This window comes from Aspergillus nidulans, chromosome III, assembly GCF_000011425.1.
Source record: "Aspergillus nidulans FGSC A4 chromosome III".
NCBI classification, from domain to species: Eukaryota; Fungi; Ascomycota; class Eurotiomycetes; order Eurotiales; family Aspergillaceae; genus Aspergillus; species Aspergillus nidulans.
This window is the reverse complement of record NC_066259.1, coordinates 3,329,186-3,350,171: the sequence shown is the minus strand read 5'-3', so window position 1 is coordinate 3,350,171 and position 20,986 is coordinate 3,329,186. Positions and strand designations below refer to the sequence as shown.

Sequence of the window (20,986 nt, the reverse complement as noted above, 5' to 3'; positions counted from 1 at the left end):
ACCTTTTAATCAACCACAACGCCTTTATATTAATTATTATTTATTTGGACAAGCATTTCTTCTATGCCCAATTCTATGGCAGGTACTACATGTAGGTAATGCCCGTGCCTTTGGTGTTTGTGCACCTTCTGCTGGTGGCCCGCATGGACCAGGTATTGCCTGAAAAGACGCATTATGAGCTTCCTCGAGCTCTGTAGCCTCTTGTACAGACAGACCATTATCATGAGCTATCCATCTATGCGTACGAGCTCGCTTTCGCCTTTGTATAGCATTTTCAGCACGTAGCGCCCTATTCTCTTGCTCCAATAGTATGCCCTTTTGCATTGCAATTTGACAGCCTTTAATTAGCTGGTTTAGGGCATTATGGGACGGTGATGGTGGACTTTTTGAGCGCTGTTTGAGAAAATCTCTGAGTAAAGAAGCTTGCTTTAGAAGCTCATCAACATTTGCTGGTGTATGTGGGCAAAAAGTGCTTGCCTGGCTGCCACGGCTTCCAGGGGGTGTAGGCGTACGAGCCTGAATACTAAGCTTTGAAAGCACTGGTTCAGGATTCAATGGCACTAGTCCTGCTGCTCGAAAACTGTTTCTGATTGTATCCAGCTTAAATGTGCTGATTCGAGCTTGTGGATAGGCTGCAAGGAAATCAAGTTTGTCAATATGGCTGATGCCAAGCCGCATTTTCTGATCAACCAAGCTGGCGTACGAGCGCTTCAAAACTGCAAAACATCCAATATCAAGTGGTTGTAGAAGATGGGAGGAATGTGCCGGCATGCAGAGTGGTATAATATTATGATCTGTACAGATTTGATCAAACTCTGGTGTAAGATGGCTTCCATGGCCATCAAGAACTAGAAGTTGATATCTTCCGCGCGTACGATGCTCTGTTGACGGGATAAATTGCTTCTGAAGCCAGCGAAGGCTAATTTCATTAGTTGTCCATCCATTTGTACTAATTTCAAATCGCCAGTCGGGCGGAAGGCCTGTAAACCATGCTTGGTTATACTGCTTGCCCTTAAAGATAAGTGTTGGTAGAAGTGCCCATCCAGAAGCACTGATTGACTCAATTGCAGTAACCCATTCACGGTTTCCTGGCTGTAGAACTGGTCTTCGGCCACATGATTCTGACTTGGTAATCACTTTCTGATGTGCACAAAGGCCCATTGCAAAGCCAGTCTCATCAAAGTTGTAGATATCGTCCGGTAGGATCCCGTATTGTTCGATTGTGGCTCGTACGGTGTTAAACCATGCTTGAATAACCTTTGGGTTCTCTTGCTTTGCTCGCTGGCAGTCGTATTGCCTTGACAAGCGAGACTCAAGCTCCGGGTGTGCGTTGAGTATAATTATATACCCATTTCTGGCCGACAGTCTGGATTGGGGTGGAACCACGCTTTGCAAGCAGAATATTAGCCATTTCTCGTACATGAGCTTTTGTAGGAGCTGCTCCGCGTAGATCTAAAGAGAGAATCCACTGCTTAAGCACTTCCTCTTCAATCTCAGTCAATTTATGGCCATTTGCGCGAGATTCGGCGCGATTTGTAGTCCCGCGTAGTCGCGTACGTAGTGTAGATTCAGGCACATTGAAGCGACGTGCTGCCTCGCGTATTGATGTAATCTCCTTTTTTTTAATAGCCTGTACAGCCAGTAGGAGCCGACCTTCCTTCTCATGGCAATTTTGGCTTGAACTAACGCGAACTCGGGGCATGGTGGCTGTTGGAAGATAGATGACCGCGTCAGCATGTAAAAAAGTGGTTGGGTGCGCAGCTCGCTTACATGCGCAGCTCGCTTACCAACCACGTTACCAATGTCCGGCCTGACGAGGCACAATAATTCCTGTTGATGAGTACGAGTATCGCCTATTCAACTTTGTGAGTGATACCTCGTCAACTCTGCTTTCATAAGAACAGTTGTCTTGCCCTGCGTTTCCACGCTACTCATATTATGTCCTCCGGGTGGTTTCTGTCATGCGAGCGGGGAGTGCAGATATAAATATTTATAAATATCCAACGATACTTTGAAGGATCTCAAGACCGTCGGATAATCTAACAAATGTGCGGGTAGTACGTATAAAACTACAGGTGTGATTATAATATGGTCATGTCTACAATATGGTCATGTCGCACTCGACTCGTTTACTAATTAGCTAGAAAAACTCTAGCAATATTCGACAATGCGTAAGAAGCAACCAAAGCCACAAGCGGGCAAAAACCGCCAAAGGAGCCAATCAGCGGCCGACTCGTGCGCCCTTCTCTTGGGCATTATAGAGGCGGCTCTAGCCGCTGGGGCTAAAGAGAGCCACGCGTCGGCATATTTAAGACACTATTGCCGATTACTCCAGGCCTTGGCTGAAGTGATCTGCTTTCAGGCTATCGTCGTCTGGTGGTCCTCCACGTTCGATTAGATCTAGATTGCTCGGTGTAGGCCATCCCTGCCCATTTGCCGTTGAGCCGCATCGGTATCTTTAAGATAATGTAAGAGCTCACTCTCTGGGTGGCTGATACGAGATGTCAAGATGCGCGACCTGACCTACGCCGCCGACAATATCAGGAGAACTCAGCTGATCAAATAGCTCAAAGGGGAGCTATGCCAACAGATGCTGCAGTTCTGTAGGTGATACTCAGTTACTTAGCAAGAGACTCCCGGCATTTGTAACTTTGTAACGGCTAAAGTCAGTTTTGGCTATTTATCCATGAAGTGCACGGACTGATAGAAAAGGTTGCGAGCTACATTTTGTGGAGAAAAGAAACCAGTTCTGAGTAACTGTGGCGGTCACTACCGCATTAGACAAGGAGCTTACTCCGCGAACCGCATACTTGGTAGCCGGTGTGAGGGGAAGTATATCCTCTTAAACAACTCTGTTGCAACCATCGCAGTACTCCGTCTGAGCAAGAAACCCAGATACGTTCGCTGAGCGCCCAGGCATTTCACGCACCATGGCAACCGAAACCCATCCCAGCGTGCAGCCGGAATCGGTGTCCCAATACGCTCTTACAGAGTCCCAGAAAGCCCACTTCCTCCAGCACGGCTACGTCGTGATCCCAGACTGCTTTTCGCGCGAAAAGGCACTCTCATGGACGAAAGATGTCTGGATCCGTCTTGGGTACTCGCCGACGGACAAATCCACCTGGACATCAGAGCGTATTAACATGCCACACCATCGGGAGGAAGCAGTTCGTACGTTTGCGCCCAAGGCGTGGGCCGCGATCTGCGAGCTCTGTGGGGGGGAAGACCGAATCTCTGAGGAGTTTGGTAGCTGGCGTGACAGTTTGATTGTGAATCTGGGGTTGCCGGAATATGAAGGGATGAAGAATCCCGATCCGAAGGAGCTGGATAACTGGCATGTTGATGGAGATTTCTTTTGGCATTTCCTCGACTCTCCAGAGCAGGCGCTGCTCGTTATTCCGTTGTTTTCGGATATAGCGCCAATGGGAGGGGCGACTATGATTTGTCCCGAGGCTATACCACTGATGGCGCGGTATCTGGTGGGTGCCCAACCCCTCCTGAACATATGCACGGCCAGGGCACACATGACGGGGCCTTGCGTAGTCTTGTCTGTCCTTTTCTGCCCATTATCTGCTGTCTAACTATTATATTCAAACAGTACGAGCACCCCGAAGGCGTATCACCGTACATGGTTCCTCGAGGCGAAGTCCAATCCCAAAACCCAGATGCTGAACCTGGCCTATCCTTTTACACAAACTTGGTCCAGAAATGCACGGACTTCCGCGAGATGACGGGAAAAACAGGCGATGTAGTCCTAATGCACCCACTGATGTTACACTCTGCGTCGCGGAACATCCTCCGGACTCCGCGCATCATCACAAACCCACCGGTTGCTCTGAAGGAGCCCTTCAATTTTGACCGAGACGATCCGAGCAAGTATAGCCTGGTCGAGAAAAAGACGCTTTTGGCTCTAGGTAAGGACCGATTGAAGGGGTGGAAGATTACGACGGAGAGGGAGAGGATTGTACCGGCGCGCCTGAAGAGGTTTCATGAGATGAAGATCAAGGAGGAGGAGCGGTTAAGGCAGGCGGAAGTGGGTGTGTAGTGGTAGTGTCTGTGATGTAAGCCAAGATTAAATATACATTTTAGGGGCCTGGCATATTGCAGAACATTACTGAGTACCCCCCGGCTTGCCATCGTGCCGAACGACCACAAATGTTGGCCATAATTGTAGAACAACAGCGCCCACCATCATGCAGCCTGCGAATACCTGAGCGCGCAGAAATTGGGCTTCAGTGAGATCTACTAAGGCTCCGGCAATGGGTGTCCCAGCCAACGACCCGAGCGAGCTGATCCCCCACATCATCCCCATCCGAGTCCCGAGCATCTTCAAATCCGGGCAAAGGGAAGGATGCGAAACAATCGATGTTGGCGCAGTCACTAGCACCCCCGTCAAGAAACCCCAGTAGCAAGACCAAACGATGAAGCCAGGGATATTGGTCGCCGCAATCCATGTGAACATGGCAATTGCCGAACCCGCCACGCAGCTAATGAGAATGCCAATGGGTTTCACTCGCGATCCCAATAAATATGGAACGGTTCGTCCGAACGCCGACGCGCCGTTAATAATGGATACCACGTAGAAAGAAAGGCTGGTTGTTGTATTCAGCACAGTTCGGGCGTAAGACGGGACGTAGAATAGCGGGATCCAATAGCCGAGCATGACGAGCAACATCGATACCGATAGCAACATAAACGGGATATCTTTGAGAGCTTTCCAGTCGATCAGGCTGCGGGCTCCGACCTTTTCGCCCGGGCGGCGGCATAGCATCGTGCAGGTAATGACAGCGAGGAACATATTGATGAAAGCGATGCAGCGAACCGTCCACGGGAAGCCGATCTTCGGCTGGAGCTGGCGAAACATGATTGGGAAAACCACACTGCCTACGCTGGATCCGATTGATGCACAGCCAATGGCAATCGGACGCTTCGTAGTGAAATACATCGAAATCACGACCAGTGCTGGAATGTATGCAATGCCGCCACCAATGCCGACACAAAATCCCTGGGCAAGGATCACTTGATAGTATTGGGTAGCCAGACTAGTCATCATCATGCCAAATACAACAAGGAAGCTCCCCGAGATAATGAGAGGGCGAAGGTACCCAAGATCGACCAATGGTCCAGATACAACTCCAACCATGACCACGAGCGTGGCTTGGAGGCTTCCTACCCAGGAAATGGAGGAGGGGGATTGATCGGGGAGAAGTACCGTTTGGTAGAACTCTTGGAAGGCGCCATATGTACTGATCAAGCCCCTGAGCCGCTGTTAGATTGCGTGCACGATTGCTAGACGTCGTGACATACCTACCAGGAATTAACGAAAACACAGAAAACCCCAACGACACTCAGCCACGCTTCCAAGCCACCATTCGGTATTGTTTTCTGCGACTGAGCTTGTCGGTGAGGCTCAGCCGACGGCGGCGACCCGGTTTTCGATCGTGCTTCATCCATAGGAAGTTGTCGTCCGGTTAATCCCCCAGGCCGTGAACCAAGATTGCCATGTCCATCCTCTTAAATGCAACAGAACGGCCAGGGGCAGGTGTCATTATTAATGGATTCGGAAAAAATTGCGCCATGGCCCCGGGCGGACCCCAACCTGCGGGGTGCTTTGTGGGGAGGTCGGTTAGAGTACATAATGAAAATCCGCCCCTCGGCTCAGTCACCGGCACTTGGCGAGATATATTGACCCCACGATCGTTTGCTACTGGGATATGGAACCTACTGGACGACTGCTGCCTACTAATAAGAACAGGAGGCCGCAGTCCAGCAAGGGCTGTGTACCTTTTACAAGCATAGTGCGAGTGCTGCTTTGGGCACATCAGCTGAACGTGGTATTATAGTACATGCTTTGCCACAAAGCTGCCTGGTCGAATGTTCCTACCATCAAAGCATCGTCAAGAAGGTTTTCGCCGCCATCTTCAACGGACCACGAGAGCGGTTCCCATTGTGAACTAGACGGGCCATGGCTAGGAACTAAGGGCCCTTGCATGTACGTGCTCGAGGTAGTAAGCTGAGGATTGAAGGCAGAGGTCATCATTTGCTCCTGTGATGGCCAGTCAGCCGGTTGCTGCATTGTACTTGGCTGCTGACTCTCAGGGACGGTGTTTTGTGCTGCAGGAACATTGCGGCGAATGTGAATGTTCCCTAGGAGCGGCACATTAACGGTTAATTCCTGCATTGGTGTAGGATTGTTCGCGTCCTGCTGTAGAAGGCTTCGTAGCGCACGGAGTGTCTTAGCCCCGCGCTCAGCAAAATCAGCACCGACTCCGTCTTTGGACTTCTCTTCCATAAGTTCAATGATTTGCGTGACGACGCGCTCTATACGGGGCTTATCGACCTGAAAGGTACGATGGTCGGGGAATGGAGAAGTGTGAGAGAGTAAAAGGAGCGCTGCCATAGCTCCAAAGGCCTGAAGATCGAGCATTCGTAAAGTGAAGAATCCCGAGGGGAGCTTCTGGCGAATGAAATGGTATCTCTGGGCAACAGACTCACATGCATCAATGCAGGCTAATCGGCTGTACAAGTACTCTTCTGTCCGGTCTTGCCGGAGGGCGACCGGCAGGTGAGCCTTCATGACAAGGCAATAGTGCATGAACTGGACAATATGATCAGGCCTTAGATCATTCGTTGTATCTATGGCCCACCAAGACGAAGGGGTCTGAGAAGCAAGATCTCTTGCCTCTCGAATAATTTCGAGCGCGGAAGTGTAGAGCTTCGTGGTCGGTCCTTCACTAGCACTGAGGTCTTCCAGGTCGTGGATCTTGGGCGAGACATCCATCAACCGATTCATGTATACCGACGCCTGAACAACGCCATTGACTATTAGCTCATCGGCATTTCTTAGCTGATACCGTCTAGTATATGGTGGGAGGTTTATTAACAACCCGGACAAACGGTCGACCGTGCAGATTAGATTCCAGAGCTGCATCTTCTCATTCCGCTCTGCCTCTTCCGCAGGCCCGTTGGGCTTTTTTATTCGAGCGAGCTGTACGGCCTTGGGTAGACCCATTAGCTCCGCAAGCGCGATGAGATGTCGCAATTTTAGCCAGCCCTTCTGGGCGTTTCCACGACCCATTTGCCTGTTCCAGACGTTTCAGATATTGCGAGAAAAAAGAAATCACAAGACGAGCTTACAAGCGAATGAAGTGGATGCACATTCCGAGCCCTTGAAATGTCCCGACCAACCTATCATGAGCCAGGACCAGACTCTCAACGGCGTCTGACACGGTGCGCGCGAAATCTATCCGACGATGGTATCCCTTCGATGGACTGTCCGGGCTCTCGCCTCCCTGCGGCACCTGCTGCGCGGTGATAGCCAGAGTCAATAGCCACGAAGCCAGAGCAATAATGTCCACACCCGGTCCACACATCTCTTCGTAACGATCGAGGATTTCCTGCCTCGAGCTGGGCACTGACGGTTGGGGCAACATGGCATGGACCATCTGCAGCCAGTCATAAGTGCAAACCAGCATTTCCGCCGTCTGTTCTTTAGTCGGGATCAGCTTCTGCAGCGCTGGGCGCACTCTCTCGGCGAGGTGCGCGGACGCCTTCACTCTACGTTCCTGCAGCTGCTCGTCACGGCGGTTGGTGTCAACAGTAAGCCAGTCATTCTGGAAAAGCGAGCGCAGATGTGAAGGCTCCTCCGCAATTAAAATCTCGGATGCAGTGGACTCTGCGTCCGACTCGTCGGATCCGGGGGAGTGGGTCACCGTCTGATCGAGCTGGATCGACGGGTTGCCTCCAAGCTTGACCTCAATACTGTTGACGGCTTTGGTCAACCGACTAACCTGAGACTCTAGCTGTGCAATCCGGTATCGGGAGGGCAATCGATTCGCTTGTCGTGGACGGGAACTGGACGTCTGAGCGAGACAAGCGGTGTTGCGTTCTGCGCACTGACGACATGTTGGCGCGTCTTCAGGGATACGAACGCAGCGGACTTTTCTTCTCCTACCTAGATTCGACATCAGTTAATAAGTAGACAGCCACTGCTACCTGGTCGCGAAGCACGTACATTCGGTGCAGCTCTTGGTCCCTTTCCGAATGCCACCTGCGGCTGGACTATGCGGTGCAAGCATTCCGGCCACGTGGGGAATCCGGCATTCGTCCGAAACGGACGCCGTTACACAATGCAGGAATCAACAGCGTGGGAGCTAAAATAGATTCAGCAAGATATGGAGATAAGATCTCGATAGGTAACAAGGGGAATGAGTGGCTGGAGTTTCAAGAAGAGAGATGGAATTGGAGGGGAGAGGCGGCGGAGGACGGACGAACTGGCGACCGCGGACTCGGCCCTGGCATAAGTCCGACGGCGTCTTTGTCCGATCTGTATAGTCAGCCATCTAAGGGTCAGCCGTGTTACTGCCGTTCTCCAGTGGATCGGACTCTCCAGATCCTTTGTTGCGCAAAATTAGCCTTATGACTCGAAGTTTCCTTGTTGGAAGCCGCGATGTCGCTGCCTTCAGGCCTCAATTTCTTCCATGCCGTCGAATTTATAAAGACGGACGTTCCTCAATTCCGCCGTTCACACATTTAACACTTTCCTCCATAACACATATATTCCTCTGCTAGTCGGTCCAAACGATTCTCACGACTAGCTACATTTTCAACACCATCTTTCGCCCCCTTATCGGAGCCATCTACCAAAACCTATCAAGACGGGATAATACGAGAAGATGCCTTCCTCGTTCGAGAAGCGCGGCGGCCCTTACGCCTCCCCAACGGCAGGCATGGGAGGCCTCCCGAGCAATAACCCGGATACAATCGTCTGCGCCGTACTCCTCGCCATATATATTGGGTTTGCAGTGATGAATATGACGATTCTGCAGAGAAACAACAAGCGGAAACACAAGTTCATCCTATCGGGCATGCTGTTTGGTTTCTGTATGGCACGTATCACGACTCTTGTTCTGCGCATAGTTTGGGCCAACCGCCAACATAACGTTCGACTTGCCATTGCGGCCAATGTCTTTGTCAATGCCGGTGTCTTGCTGGTCTATATTATCAATCTGATCCTCGCCCAGCGCATCCTCCGGGCGAAGCAACCCCATATCGGTTGGCATCCGATCGCACGTATCGGCAGCAAGTTGTTTTACTATCTCATCCCCGCTGCGTTGATCATGGTCATTACGGCGATCGTGGTTTCTTCCTACTCCCTCAATCCGGGCACGCGCGCCGACTGCCGCGATGTGCAGCTTGCTGCAATCACCTACCTTCTCGTCTTCACTTGCCTCCCATTGCTCCATATTATTCCCGCGGTCTTGATACCACGGTCCAAGCAAGAGGAGTCATTTGGACAGGGCAGTATGCTCGCTAAGATCATTATCATCACCATCTCAACGTGCCTGTCCATTTTGATTGCTGGTTTCAAGGCGGGTACACTCTGGAGTCCGGCGCGGCCGATCTCCAACCCGGCTTGGTATCACTCCAAGGCATCATTTTATGTCTTCAATTTTGCACTTGAAATCATGATCTTGAGCTTGTTGACCTTTAGCCGGATTGACAAACGGTTCCATATTCCTAACGGGTCTACCAAACCAGGCGACTACAGCAGGATGGAAAAGAAGAGTTCTGGGGACGCCTCCTCAGAGCGGACGATTGCTGCAGAGCCCAAGGTTTTGCCTTGAACGGTTTTTCTCTTTTCTTTTCTTTTCTTTTTTCTTTTTCTTTGTTTCTTTTAAAACGGAAATGATCTCATTTCACAGTGCAGACTTAGACGGAGGTTGAAGTTCTTGCTGCTTTTAATAATAATGTGCATTTCTAGCGATATCATGTTTAGATAAGGTCGGCTTAATTTCATGCTACTATACCCGTGAGCAATACAACTTCTCCTTTTTGTTCTTCACATTTTTCTGTCAAGACTCCTATTCCGCAGCCACCAGCTCCTCAGGATCTGGAACCTTGATTAACAAAGCCTTCTATACCTGGCTGGACGAATTAGGGGAAAGCAACCCGGCGAGTGGGCGCCTTGCTGTCGCGTGGGTCCTAATCAGCAATTGGACTTTCTGCGACAATTCGCACTAGCGGACGAACAGCGCTTCCCAACCATCCATTCTTCATCCCACTCTTCTCAGATCGAAATTGATCGCTCCACCCTATTCGATCGAGATTGATTTGTGCGAGAGCCCCATACCATCATGACGCACTCTAGAAACACGTTGAACCATATTCGAGCCCTTCTGGGTCAATCAGACCCTGCAGTCTGTCGCGGTTGCAGAGATTGCTCGACGCACGCTCAATTTCTTATAAGATGACCTCCAACGGAGAGATTCTTCCGAACTCCGTATTACTCTTGCTACTGTAAGTGAGTAGCGTCGCGTCTGCTTGCAATCGTTAATATGAGCAAGGCACTTAGGGTCTGGCCCTCTGCCGACCCCTCCTACCCTGGAATAGCGTCGACGGAAGATCTGTCCCCAGTGGATCTTATCTGTCTTCAGAAATTCAGACCCATCGAGGACCATGCATCTGCACCGAAGGATTAGCAGCTGCGATTCAGGGACCCGGGCATCACGCCAGACACCATGCAGCCAAAGACGGGAGAACCGTGCATCTAGGCGAAGGAACAGTCAAACCTGCCCTCTCAGAAGACATCGAGCTCGCGATGTCTCACTTGGAAGCCAATCCCAAACACCGCCAAGAGTAAGGTGGTGCAGTGCAACTGCAAGAGTGCTGTGTAAGGTCAACACTGTAGGGCTCAACCAATGAGGTGCCTCAGGAACCCGAACTGCCCACAGCCGCGAGCTGCCCGCAAACAGTTATAAACAGCCATGCTTGCTACTCTGAACTGCCGTCCCTCATCTTACAAACAATGTTGCTCCTTGCCCTCTGGATCGGGGCGGCTATTGCCCAAGATGGTAAGTCCTTTTCGCTGGAGTGGATTGAGAGCATGTAACTTACTTATTTGGCTAGCCATCACCAGCGATCAATGGCTCATCACACTCAACACTTCAATCTTTTGGCCAACGTCCACGGATTACTTCTATGGTCCCACAACCGGACCTAGCGCATCCGCCGTGACCTGCAATGCCGCTTGGGTTGAGTATGCGCGGCGGTCTACCGAGCTGCGGTCTTTAGGGCCCACGGCCACAAGCCCTTCATTAGTGTCGTATATGACGAGCGAAGGAGCCTGTCGAACTTCAGTTTCACCCGAGGCGTGGTCGAATACCCATTCTGGTCCTCTTACCACCCTCTGCGATGGCGCGCCTCGTGCATTGGGACCCAGGGAAATAGTGACAGCGTACTATCCCGGCACTGGTCCATGCGCCAGTAGTTACATAACTAACACTTACACTGAGACCTTCTACCGTGAACCGTCGGTCACTCCAGACTGCACTCTGGAGACGACTGACTGTGTTTCAATCTGGCAGACATACTCGAGCATTTCCAGTTCCTGGCGGGATTCCGTAGTCACGCCCACACCCGGTGACACCAACAGTCCGATCCCACCATTTGACTGTCCAACACCCGCTCGCACGTATCCAGAAGAAAACCCTTGCTCCAACTGCCACTTTCTTCCTGGAACAGCAACTCTCTTCTACTGGCCCGTCACTACCGCAGCTGGTGATCTCTGTCTGCAGAACGGAACCACCGTCCCTGCCTCGGGTCCCAGCACCGCCATTGTGAACGGAGAGACTTTCATCTCACCCACTGTTTACCTGTCGTTCACGTCTATCTACGCTTGGAGCAACCGCCGCGCTCATCCGGGAAGCCAATGCGGCGTGGACCACAGCAACACCATCGTTTCCCTGCACCCCTCCACTCTTACGTCGATGCGCAACCACCGGAACGCGAAATACCCAATTATAGGAACCGCGTATCCTTTCAATTTTGCTGAGTTCATGCCACATGAAATTGGAAACTATACTCAGTCATTGATCCCATGGCCGCAGTACCGCGGTGGCCAGCAATGCCCGATTCCGGACGGCAATACCTGTACCATGATTCGGGACGACTATATGCCTTGGCTGATGATTCCTGAGGAAGTAAGAGATATTGACCCAGGGTGGAGTGTTTGCGATAACGACTGGTATATCCCGCCTGTTACAATGGTTGCGCTTGATAAGCCAGAGATAACCATCACGCCGGCTCCGGAAGCAAGCGAGTTTAGGCTGGATGCTGCGGCGGCGCCGAAGGAGGGACTCGCGGCGACAACTCCGGAGCCTACTAGGGGTTGGTAAAAGTTCAGTCGCGCTTGTTCGAACGTTCCGAACAAGACATTCGCGCGACCACGTCGAAGAAAAATCTGCTTGTTGACTTGCATAAGAATTAGCTTCGCTGCAACTAACTTAAGCTCGCCTGGCGAGATGTTAATGCTGATATTGATATTCTTTTCATGTCACTTTGTTCCAGAGTTTCTTCTTTCTCCCAGAATAGCTGTAAAGACGGACTCCGAACGGTCCAAACATCTCATTATTTGCACCCATAACTTGATCTTTTGTTAAGTGGTCCCTCAACCTAAATCCCAACACAATCAGCCAGCGGCCAAGGCCAAATCATGTTGCGCTGTCAGTCTATATACCTTATAAGGCCAAACAGCGAGGGTCCATAATTGTGATAGATGGGTTTGATTGACAACACTAACCACAATAGTTTGACGTATTCTAAAAGCACCAGTTTGAGCTAATAAGTTGTCTGCTACAAGAGTTCCCTTAGCTCAGAGTAAGATATTGTATATCATCTCAGCATAGACCGAAATTGGTCATACAAACTGTAGCGGAAGAAAACGCATCGCATCAAGACAAAAATGCCAGGATCCAGATGAATCCATGCAGGTTTCAAACCTGCCCACCAAGCAACAAGACCAGTCTGGTTACATCAACTTCGCATACGTCTTCCCAGCGTCGTCCAGCTCCTCCTCGCTATGCATAAACTCTTTGAGGCGCTGCAGCCGCGAGTTCCTGCGCTGGGGACGGAGTACGTTCTGGCCGCCGCTTTCAGCTTGATTCTGGCCTTGCTCGTTTCTCTCAGTGCTGCTCTGACGCTCCAGTCCAATAGCAAGATCAGGCTTTTCTATCTCTCCTTCTCCAACGCTGCTGCGGCGACGCTGGTGATGGGGATGCGGCTGGAGCATGCGCTCTATGAAACCTTCCTTGTGGTCTATTACCGTTGGTATAGGTTCAGCAGCATTCGGGTTGCGAGATCAGCGCACCTTCAGGCATGAGTGGCAGGTCGGAGTATCCTTAACTGTATTTCTATCTGACGACCGTGCTCAAGAGATCATGAGTGGGAATAATGCGGGGAAGGATGGAGTGTTCGAGGACTCGTGGTATTATACTTTGCGTGGCGAATGCCCGGCCCATCCACAGTCCGGGTCGCCATTCACGTCACGACTACTATCATTCTACAGAATATCTCGTCCAATAAATATCCAAATTGAACGACCAAGAACAAATCCACCATGCTACCGCTAGAAACAAAAACGTCAGAGCTTCACCCCACCCCTCTTCAGTTCCGTCTCCGTCCACTCCCAGAGCCTTCTCCCCATCTTCTGGTCAACGACATAGCGGTTCCTCTGCTTGACGATGCCAACTGGAGTATAGTACGCCCCATTAACCAGCTCTCCTTTCTTTGCACCAACCGCAGCCCAGAGTTGATTCCACGCACCCTGCTCAACTTTCGTCGCGATCAATCCCAAAAGCTTGACTGCTAAGGCAGCGATCGGGTTGCTCGCGCTCGTGGCGGCATAAAGCTCCGTCACGATAATGCCCGGGTGCACAGAGACCGCTGTAAGCGAGGGGTAACGACGGGCCAGTTCGGCAGCAAAGATGATATTTGCGGCCTTCGATGCTCCATACCGCGCGTTAGTATTGCACTTTTTCAACTCATCTTGGTGGAGTATGGTCTCAAAATCTGGAGCTAAGTTATGGCCGATGGAAGAGAGGGAAATAACGCGAACGTCAGAATCCGGCTTCTGCGCGGTCTCGAGTAGAACCGGTAACAGCAATTTCGTGAGCAAAAAGTGCCCCGTATGATTCGTCCCTAGCTGGATCTCGTGCCCGAGATCTGTCTCGCCTGGTGGAAGGGACATGACGCCTGCGTTCAGGATCAGGATGTCGAGGCGCGAGGCATGTGCTCTGAAAGTCTCTGCTGCATCGTGAATTGATTTCGTAGAGGCGAGGTCGAGGGGAAGCCAGGTGATTTTGATATTGGGGGCTGTAGACTCAAGCTCCCTTATTGCGTTCTGCGCCTTTTCTTCGGACCGCGCGGCCAAGAAGACCTGCTCCGGATTGTGCTTGATGATTTGCCGGATCGTTTCTTTCCCGAGACCAGTATTTCCTGCCCCTTATTAACACCAAATTCTTACGTGGACTGGATCTATTGGCGATACTAACCCCCCGTAACGAGCACAACCTTCCCCGCAAGATCTGGAATATCGCGTTCAGGGCAGAAACTAACGCTACCGATATAGTTTGTGGGATTTAGGTTTGCCCAAACAAAGGCCGCTGCTGAAGTGATGAACATGGCCGCGTCACTTTTTGTTGTGGAATTAAGGTGTTCTGCGATGGGACAGGAGGCCGGTTTATTTGTGTGGTAGCCTCGTCAATAAATACTCCGTTCACGGGCAATGGTGTAACCGCGGTTGATCGTCAGGAAGCCCACTTGCGGGAGCATTGGGCCAGGGGACGAACGCCATTCCATATCGATAATGCAGATTCTGAGCCTTCTGTGGCTGGGCTTGTAGCGCCTCGAATTGACTAAGAGTATCCAGTGGATGGCATCGCAATATTGTAGATATCTGAGCCAAATCAGTCCTCTCTTGGTTGCTTCTGTCTTGGTTGATAGTCGCGGTCAGTGAATCCCGTCCGAACAGCTCGTGATTGACCCATTGGATAAAATACGCATAATTATGTCATGAAAATCATGCAGTATCACGTGACTATTGTGGATCGAGCTGTGATTGGTTATTTGATTTTCATTGCTTTCCACCCCACAATGAGCTCAGCGTTAACAACATCGGATATCACAGCCTTGTTCGTAGCTAAAGCCAAGATTAGTTTGAGCGTTAATCATGACGAGGATGGTCATAAATCACGTTAGACAATGGAGGAGCACATATATTGCAGACAATTCTCCCAAGCCGGGGAGAACCGGCTTACAGGAAGGAACCTCGATGAATGAAGAAAGCCTCTTATACAGACCGGCACACCCCTTCCATTGAAATCAGCGATATGTATCACAACAGACACAAATATCCAGGGCAACCTGGGTATGGGGCAAGTCTGCAAGATGCTATGCTGGGATCTTTTGAAGCGCACTGCCACGTCAACCCTACGGATGAAAGGGCAAAGAAAATCGCCTGTGGTACAGTTTCACGAGAATATCAAAACCTAAATGAACAGGTGGCCAAAGCCGCTTCTGAATATACAGGCTGACTACTTCCTAATGAAGTCTATCCAAAATATCATGATATACGGTCTTGGCCAAGACATCAGTCCCTTGTTAACACAGCCGATGCATACAACGCTTCTTGGGAGGCGGAGAATGAACCGCAGCCCGTTTGATCTACTTCTACACAATACGATTATCTTGCATCTTTGAAGGACAATTGATACCCGCACTCTGAGGCGAGCACCGTTCATAGGTAACAGGGCTGTGCTTGGAATATTGGACAACCGACCAACTCATAGTAGGTATCAAGCCGGACAGCCTGACAATCGCCTGGGACAATGAACCCGTGCCGACTTATTACAGCAGAGAAATCTGTAAACTCAGCCCAAGTAGTCAGTAACGAGTCATCAACTATTGATGCCGGTCGGAAGGCTTGCAGGCCCGCTGGAGAGCTACACTCCTTCAATCCGACATGAGTTTTTGATACAACGTGCCAGGTGTTTCCCATATTGTCACGTTTTTCATTAAATATAATATATGCAGAGCGTCGAATGTCTGCTCAAAACTTCCTGGGAACGAGCGTCCTGCTCTGTTTGCTGTTTATTATGGATATCTACATTGCCGGACGCACTGTGAGTCTTTCACACTGGTTAGAGACTCTATTGTTAAGGTATACAGCATTCTCTGGTAGAATTGAGCAGTTAAGAACCATTTATTGACTTGTCATACTTGTGATGTCACGGCGCGACAGTCATGGCATTTCTATATAGTGGCTCTTTTAAATATAAGACGTCGTTGTTGGAAGTAAAGAGAAACAGGGCAAACTTTAAAGATGTTTTGTGTACCAATACGACGGAGTACACTACTTGCTTACAATATATAACCATATTTGACTGTCTTGCATGGTTGAACTTGTTCTTGCCTGTCTTCTAATCTATCAACCTTCTTAGCTTTCTATGCTACGAAACTTGCCAGAATGGCTAGACTATACGCACGAAAGAAACTGGACCCCATTAGTTCTAAGCACTTGCCCTGAACTCCTCCAATCTCCTCCGTTGCGCTCCGTTCTCATCGAAATTCCCCTCGTCAAGCCAACCATCGAACGCCTTCTTGAGTTCCGGCCACTCCTCCCTTACGATCGAGAACCACGCCGTATCCCGATTCCGCCCCTTAACAACCATATGCTGACGAAAGACACCCTCAAATTGGAACCCCAGGCGGAGTGCCGCACGCCTGGACCCCTCATTAAGCGCATTACACTTCCACTCCACACGTCTGTACCCCAGCTCTTCAATCGCATGCTGTAGGAGAAGGTAGACGGCCTCCGTTGCGCCAATTGTACGCTGCAGTGCCATGGTAAAAATCACATGTCCTATCTCAATGCGCCTGTGTTCGGGGGATATGTTCATGAATGCGATGTAGCCGATCGCGTTCCCAGTTGTCGGGCGAGATGGGCGCGTATCGATTATCGCGAAGAAGACGGGATCTTTTGAAATCTCTCTAGCAGCAAAATCGGCGCGTAGATGAGCGACATCGTCATATGGCCCATCTGGAATGTAATCCCACAGAGCGGTTTGGAATGAATCCGCGTTGTTAACGAGGGGGAAGAGCTCGTCTGCGTGGGTGATTTTTAGCGGGACAAGGTTGATTGATCGGCCCGTGAGAGTGGTTGGTGCTGGGTGCGTCGAAACTGGGAGCTCGACAATAGCGCCTACGGGTTGGTTCGACATTTTCCTGTGCTTTACTGAGGGAGGACACATTTTCACGGTCCGGGACGTTTATACATTGCTGGATGGTCTGACTCATCGTAGGCCCCCGCACTTTGACATACTCGGGCAAAAGTGAATGATAGGCTTACGGTGATTGCGTATACTTGGTTGTTATCAATGCCACACGGCTCGATCGTTTTACTAGCGTTCTCAAAGTATATCAATATTTGACTTAGCTTGGATGTGACGCCCCAATACCCCTACGATTTATGGTTGTTTGATCGGAGCCTACGATTTACGACTTTAGCGCCTGGGAAATTTGGGCAATGTGCAAGGGCTCCAGTAAGATACCGGCCCGCAGAAGCTCATTTCATTTCTCAGATGATTTCAGTTCCTCCACGATCCGCTTAGAGGGTACCGCTGTTAGAGATGACGACCTTCTTCTTGGTGGCACCGCTCTGGGAGCCGAGCTTCTCAACAGCATCGACGACCTCCTGGCCCTTAACAACCTCGCCGAAGACGACGTGGGCACCGTCGAGCCATGAAGTCTTGACGGTCTAGAAAGTATCGCATTAGCATCTTCTTCTGCCGGTATCAATGGCGCGACTCACCGTGATGAAGAACTGAGAGCCGTTGGTGTTGCGGCCGGCGTTGGCCATGGAGAGGAGGTAAGGCCTGTCGTGCTTGAGTGTGAAGTTCTCGTCCTCGAACTTCTCACCGTAGATGGACTTGCCGCCAGTGCCCTAAAAAGCCAAAATTTAGAATCTCTGCATCTCGCGGTTCCCAGAGAGACTGCGACTCACGTTCTGGCGGGTGAAGTCACCACCCTGGAGCATGAACTGGGGAATGACACGGTGGAAGGGAGAGCCCTTGTAGCCGAAGCCGTGCTGACCGGTCGCGAGCTCACGGAAGTTGCGAGCGGTCTTGGGAACGACATCGTCGAAGAGCTTGAACTCGACGCGGCCTAGAGGCTCTTGAGGGGGATTAGCGAATGACAGGCGCGGCAAAAAACGTGAAACTTACCGCCGTTGGCGGTGATATCGAAGAAAACGTTGGACATTGTGACGGTATTAGAGGTACTCGACGGGAATAGTTGAGCAAAGTGAGACTGGAAGGAAGAGAAAAGAAAGCGCTGGGGACGGAGCTCCTTATATCATAAATTCTCGGTGCGGGGCACTTCTGGACCCCGCCTTTGTCAGCAAGCCGACCACTCGAGCTTTGAGCTTCCAGCCCAACTAGCCAACCATCTTGTCGTTGCAGCACGGAATCTTATTCTCGAAATTCCAATCAGCTATCTTCCCCGTCCCACAGGTCTCCGTTGTGAGCCACCAAGGTGCTTTCATTTGTTGCGTCCTGAGGTCCAGATCTAGACGAGATCTTCAACGCGCGTCTCGAGTTTGGCTGCCTGCATCATTCTTGGCGTCGGACCTCGAGAACTGGGCGTTTGCGTAGCTGACATGTGGGGGTCAATGTTCATATGGTAGCTACGAACTAAAGATGAGCACTGCTTCTAGAAGTTTAGAAACTTGCTTCTTCTGCATCTTAGAATCCGCGAACACGTTGTACGTGTCAACGATCAAGCGTCAACAAACCCCGCGGCGCGTTCTGCCTGAGGCTGCATACCCCACCAATCCTGCCTGAGGCTTCAAGCACTTCGACTTTTCTGCACATCCATGACTGTTAACGCTGGTAATGCTTTCAGCAAGGTATGGAAAGTTAGAACTGCAGCATCATTGATTCTTTAAAGTACCCAGGCTACATCATATTTTAGTCACGAAACTAGGGTTGAGCCTGAAACGCTGCTAGCATATAGTAAGCTGGCGCAGAAATATAAAAACCAGTCAAGGGGATTGCAAAGGACGACCGCAGGGTTCAAGAACAATGTCAAGAAAGTTGATGACCGTAGATACTAAGTACGCCCCATGGGTTTCAGAAGAAAGGATATCTTGCTCCTACTACCCTGAGGATGTACTTCTTCTCTTCTGTTTGTTGTCTCCCATCCACTCTTCAGCCTCATCTCTCAGCCTCACCCCTCATCGCAAACCATGAACACCGGTTCCTTTGTAGAACTGCTGCATATTCCGTTACCAAGCCAAGTCGTGCTTTTTCCCTTGTGCACGGGGTTCGAGCGGGATCAATCCCCTAGAGTTGCACTCAACTGAACGTCCTTTATCTCTTTTGAGAACCTCAAATCTCGACCTGGACCGCACTCCCGGTTACAAACCGAATGGATTCAGTTCTTGAGGATAGCGGAGGACAAATACTCACTGGGGAAGATACCGATATCTATGTAATTCGAGGTGCTTAAGCAGTCAATTCCTGGTTGTCTAACAGACCGTTGAGGACGGTTGTGATATCGTTCGAGGTGAGGCCGGCCTGACAGTAGAACCGTAACACACTGTTCGCAAATCCCTGTGTATGTGAGAACTCTCCTGCTAAGACTGCAGCATTCATCCTGCGGGCTTTGTTATACCCATGTCAGGATTTGGATAGCCGACCTCCACTCCTTATAGGCCGTTATCTGGGACTTCTACACCTACTTGGGCACAATGGCAGAGGATTGAATAAAAGTCTTCTGCACTCCTTGGGTGACAATGGCCAACAAAAAGACTCGTTCGTTCGGAGCAAACTCTTGCACATATCATTATCTTTCGTCAGTCCATCCCAACTCGATGAGAGGCTCTCGAAGTACTTGCGGCTGCAATGAGATTATCTTTTGAGTCATTTGTTCCTCACGATGTGTGCCAGACAGCATTATAAAGTTCCAGCTAAGTGTCAGTCTTCAGTTGTGCAATTGAAGTTGCTGTCTCCAATGCAATGCGCGCAATCGATAAGCCGGTCGCTCCTTGTTCATCATTGCCCAAGAGCTGTAGATGAGAGTTATCAATCCCCCTGGCCTCCATTTGCATTACACTGGAGGTGAGAGACCACTTATAATAGCTGACGGAAGCTTTACGGGCGGAAATTGTGATGATAAGTGCCGGCTTACCACGTACGTCTCAGCTGTACTGGGGCGCCTTTAGCTGAACTCGAGTCTCGTAAGAGAGGAGGATATCAACTTCCATCGCAGTCTGTCTTGATGCTTGGAAGAAATGGGGAGGAGGCTTCGGCATCTCGAATTGCTTTAGCAAGGGCTGCCCGTACTCCGAAGAGGCCAGTTAAAAGAAGCATTGAATCTGTCCTTACTGTGTGCGGTGTATACTGGCAGGACCTGAGGTAATTTAAGTATCTGCACTGGTTCCAGCTAGTGGAAGAATCTTCAACGCCTATTCCTTAGCCACGATGACAACTGTATCGGTATAGGTAAGAGGATTTGCGGTCAGCTTCCTCAGCAATAGCTGAGAAAACTATTCATAAAGGAATTCAGACCCCAGAAGCCAGGAATCGCGGCTGCTAAGCCCGGCATTCTTGCCAGTGCAGTATTTCCACCCTTGTGGTGCCTTGACCCTTCGAAATCTACCACTGTTTGTATTGGTTGGGTAGTGTAAGCCCGCGCTTTTCGTAACTTCCAGTCAGGCAAGTCGTCGAGATTTATCAGACGTTTATACTCTTGGACTAATTGCTCAAACAATAAATAATTTCGGGTCCTAGTAGCTGGAGAAGTCAAAGGAATGGTCAAGGTTGCACATTCAATCAGTCAACTCTCTGACCGCGTAGCTGAGCGAACAGCAGACTGCGCCTATGTCTATCTACGACGGTCAATGTATTAGGGCCTCTGCCAACCTCAAGGACTATTGGATTTGTCTAGACTGTCTATGTGCGGGTTTTTGCCCGGAGTGTCGTATACTATTGGAGACGGGGAGTTATTCATTATTTTCCTTTATTTTTATTTTTTTATGGCATATATATATACTGTTTGAGTCCAAATCATGTTAAAATCTACAGCAGTTCGAAAAGGTGTACCTTGGGAGTAGAGACTTGACCCTTTGTAGAGCAAAGAAGAGCAAAGA

General features: G+C 50.2%; 9 protein-coding genes across 9 annotated transcripts, besides 1 other annotated feature; 3 read left to right on the top strand and 6 right to left on the bottom strand.

Annotated features, from left to right (window-relative positions):
* Positions 1-20,986: part of a sequence feature (contig 1.158 1..283337(-1)) that runs on past both edges of the window.
* Positions 37-1,702, bottom strand: ANIA_11091 (uncharacterized protein; the record flags this gene model as incomplete). The annotated part of the gene is made up of 2 exons (XM_050611847.1): positions 37-1,317; positions 1,349-1,702. 2 exons carry the CDS (start codon positions 1,700-1,702, stop codon positions 37-39), a joined length of 1,635 nt encoding a protein of 544 aa, XP_050467828.1.
* On the top strand, positions 2,931-4,045 carry ANIA_08599 (uncharacterized protein; the record flags this gene model as incomplete). The annotated part of the gene is made up of 2 exons (XM_676776.1): positions 2,931-3,479; positions 3,599-4,045. 2 exons carry the CDS (start codon positions 2,931-2,933, stop codon positions 4,043-4,045), a joined length of 996 nt encoding a protein of 331 aa, XP_681868.1.
* ANIA_11092 (putative MFS monocarboxylate transporter) lies at positions 4,112-5,454 on the bottom strand (the record flags this gene model as incomplete). Its single annotated transcript, XM_050611846.1, has 2 exons — positions 4,112-5,258; positions 5,312-5,454. The coding sequence occupies 2 exons, from the start codon at positions 5,452-5,454 to the stop codon at positions 4,112-4,114; spliced, it is 1,290 nt and encodes a 429-aa protein (XP_050467827.1).
* Positions 5,789-8,078, bottom strand: ANIA_11099 (transcription factor domain-containing protein; the record flags this gene model as incomplete). The annotated part of the gene is made up of 3 exons (XM_050611845.1): positions 5,789-7,082; positions 7,138-7,954; positions 8,015-8,078. 3 exons carry the CDS (start codon positions 8,076-8,078, stop codon positions 5,822-5,824), a joined length of 2,142 nt encoding a protein of 713 aa, XP_050467826.1. The 3' UTR covers positions 5,789-5,821.
* On the top strand, positions 8,676-9,626 carry ANIA_08601 (uncharacterized protein; the record flags this gene model as incomplete). The annotated part of the gene is made up of 1 exon (XM_676778.1): positions 8,676-9,626. One exon carries the CDS (start codon positions 8,676-8,678, stop codon positions 9,624-9,626), a length of 951 nt encoding a protein of 316 aa, XP_681870.1.
* On the top strand, positions 10,808-12,421 carry ANIA_08602 (uncharacterized protein; the record flags this gene model as incomplete). Its single annotated transcript, XM_676779.2, has 2 exons — positions 10,808-10,853; positions 10,909-12,421. The coding sequence occupies 2 exons, from the start codon at positions 10,808-10,810 to the stop codon at positions 12,174-12,176; spliced, it is 1,314 nt and encodes a 437-aa protein (XP_681871.1). The 3' UTR covers positions 12,177-12,421.
* On the bottom strand, positions 12,809-14,490 carry ANIA_08603 (uncharacterized protein; the record flags this gene model as incomplete). Its single annotated transcript, XM_050611844.1, has 3 exons — positions 14,331-14,490; positions 13,438-14,274; positions 12,809-13,095 (listed from the first exon to the last, which is right to left on the bottom strand). Exons 1-3 carry the CDS (start codon positions 14,458-14,460, stop codon positions 12,809-12,811), a joined length of 1,254 nt encoding a protein of 417 aa, XP_050467825.1. The 5' UTR covers positions 14,461-14,490.
* Positions 16,347-17,057, bottom strand: ANIA_08604 (GNAT family N-acetyltransferase; the record flags this gene model as incomplete). Its single annotated transcript, XM_676781.1, has 1 exon — positions 16,347-17,057. One exon carries the CDS (start codon positions 17,055-17,057, stop codon positions 16,347-16,349), a length of 711 nt encoding a protein of 236 aa, XP_681873.1.
* On the bottom strand, positions 17,358-18,139 carry ANIA_08605 (peptidylprolyl isomerase cyp1). The gene is made up of 4 exons (XM_676782.2): positions 18,060-18,139; positions 17,840-18,009; positions 17,648-17,779; positions 17,358-17,593 (listed from the first exon to the last, which is right to left on the bottom strand). The coding sequence occupies exons 1-4, from the start codon at positions 18,094-18,096 to the stop codon at positions 17,444-17,446; spliced, it is 489 nt and encodes a 162-aa protein (XP_681874.1). The 5' UTR covers positions 18,097-18,139; the 3' UTR covers positions 17,358-17,443.

Bases quoted from the DNA above. Each gene is read 5' to 3' on its own strand.
- ANIA_08605 (XM_676782.2), bottom strand. From the start codon at position 18,096: ATGTCCAACGTTTTCTTCGATATCACCGCCAACGGCG. The intron at 17,780-17,839 runs GTGAGTCGCAGT...TTGGCTTTTTAG, and splicing joins GTGACTTCACCCGCCAGAAC to GGCACTGGCGGCAAGTCCAT. The intron at 17,594-17,647 runs GTGAGTCGCGCC...GATACTTTCTAG, and splicing joins GCTCTCAGTTCTTCATCACG to ACCGTCAAGACTTCATGGCT.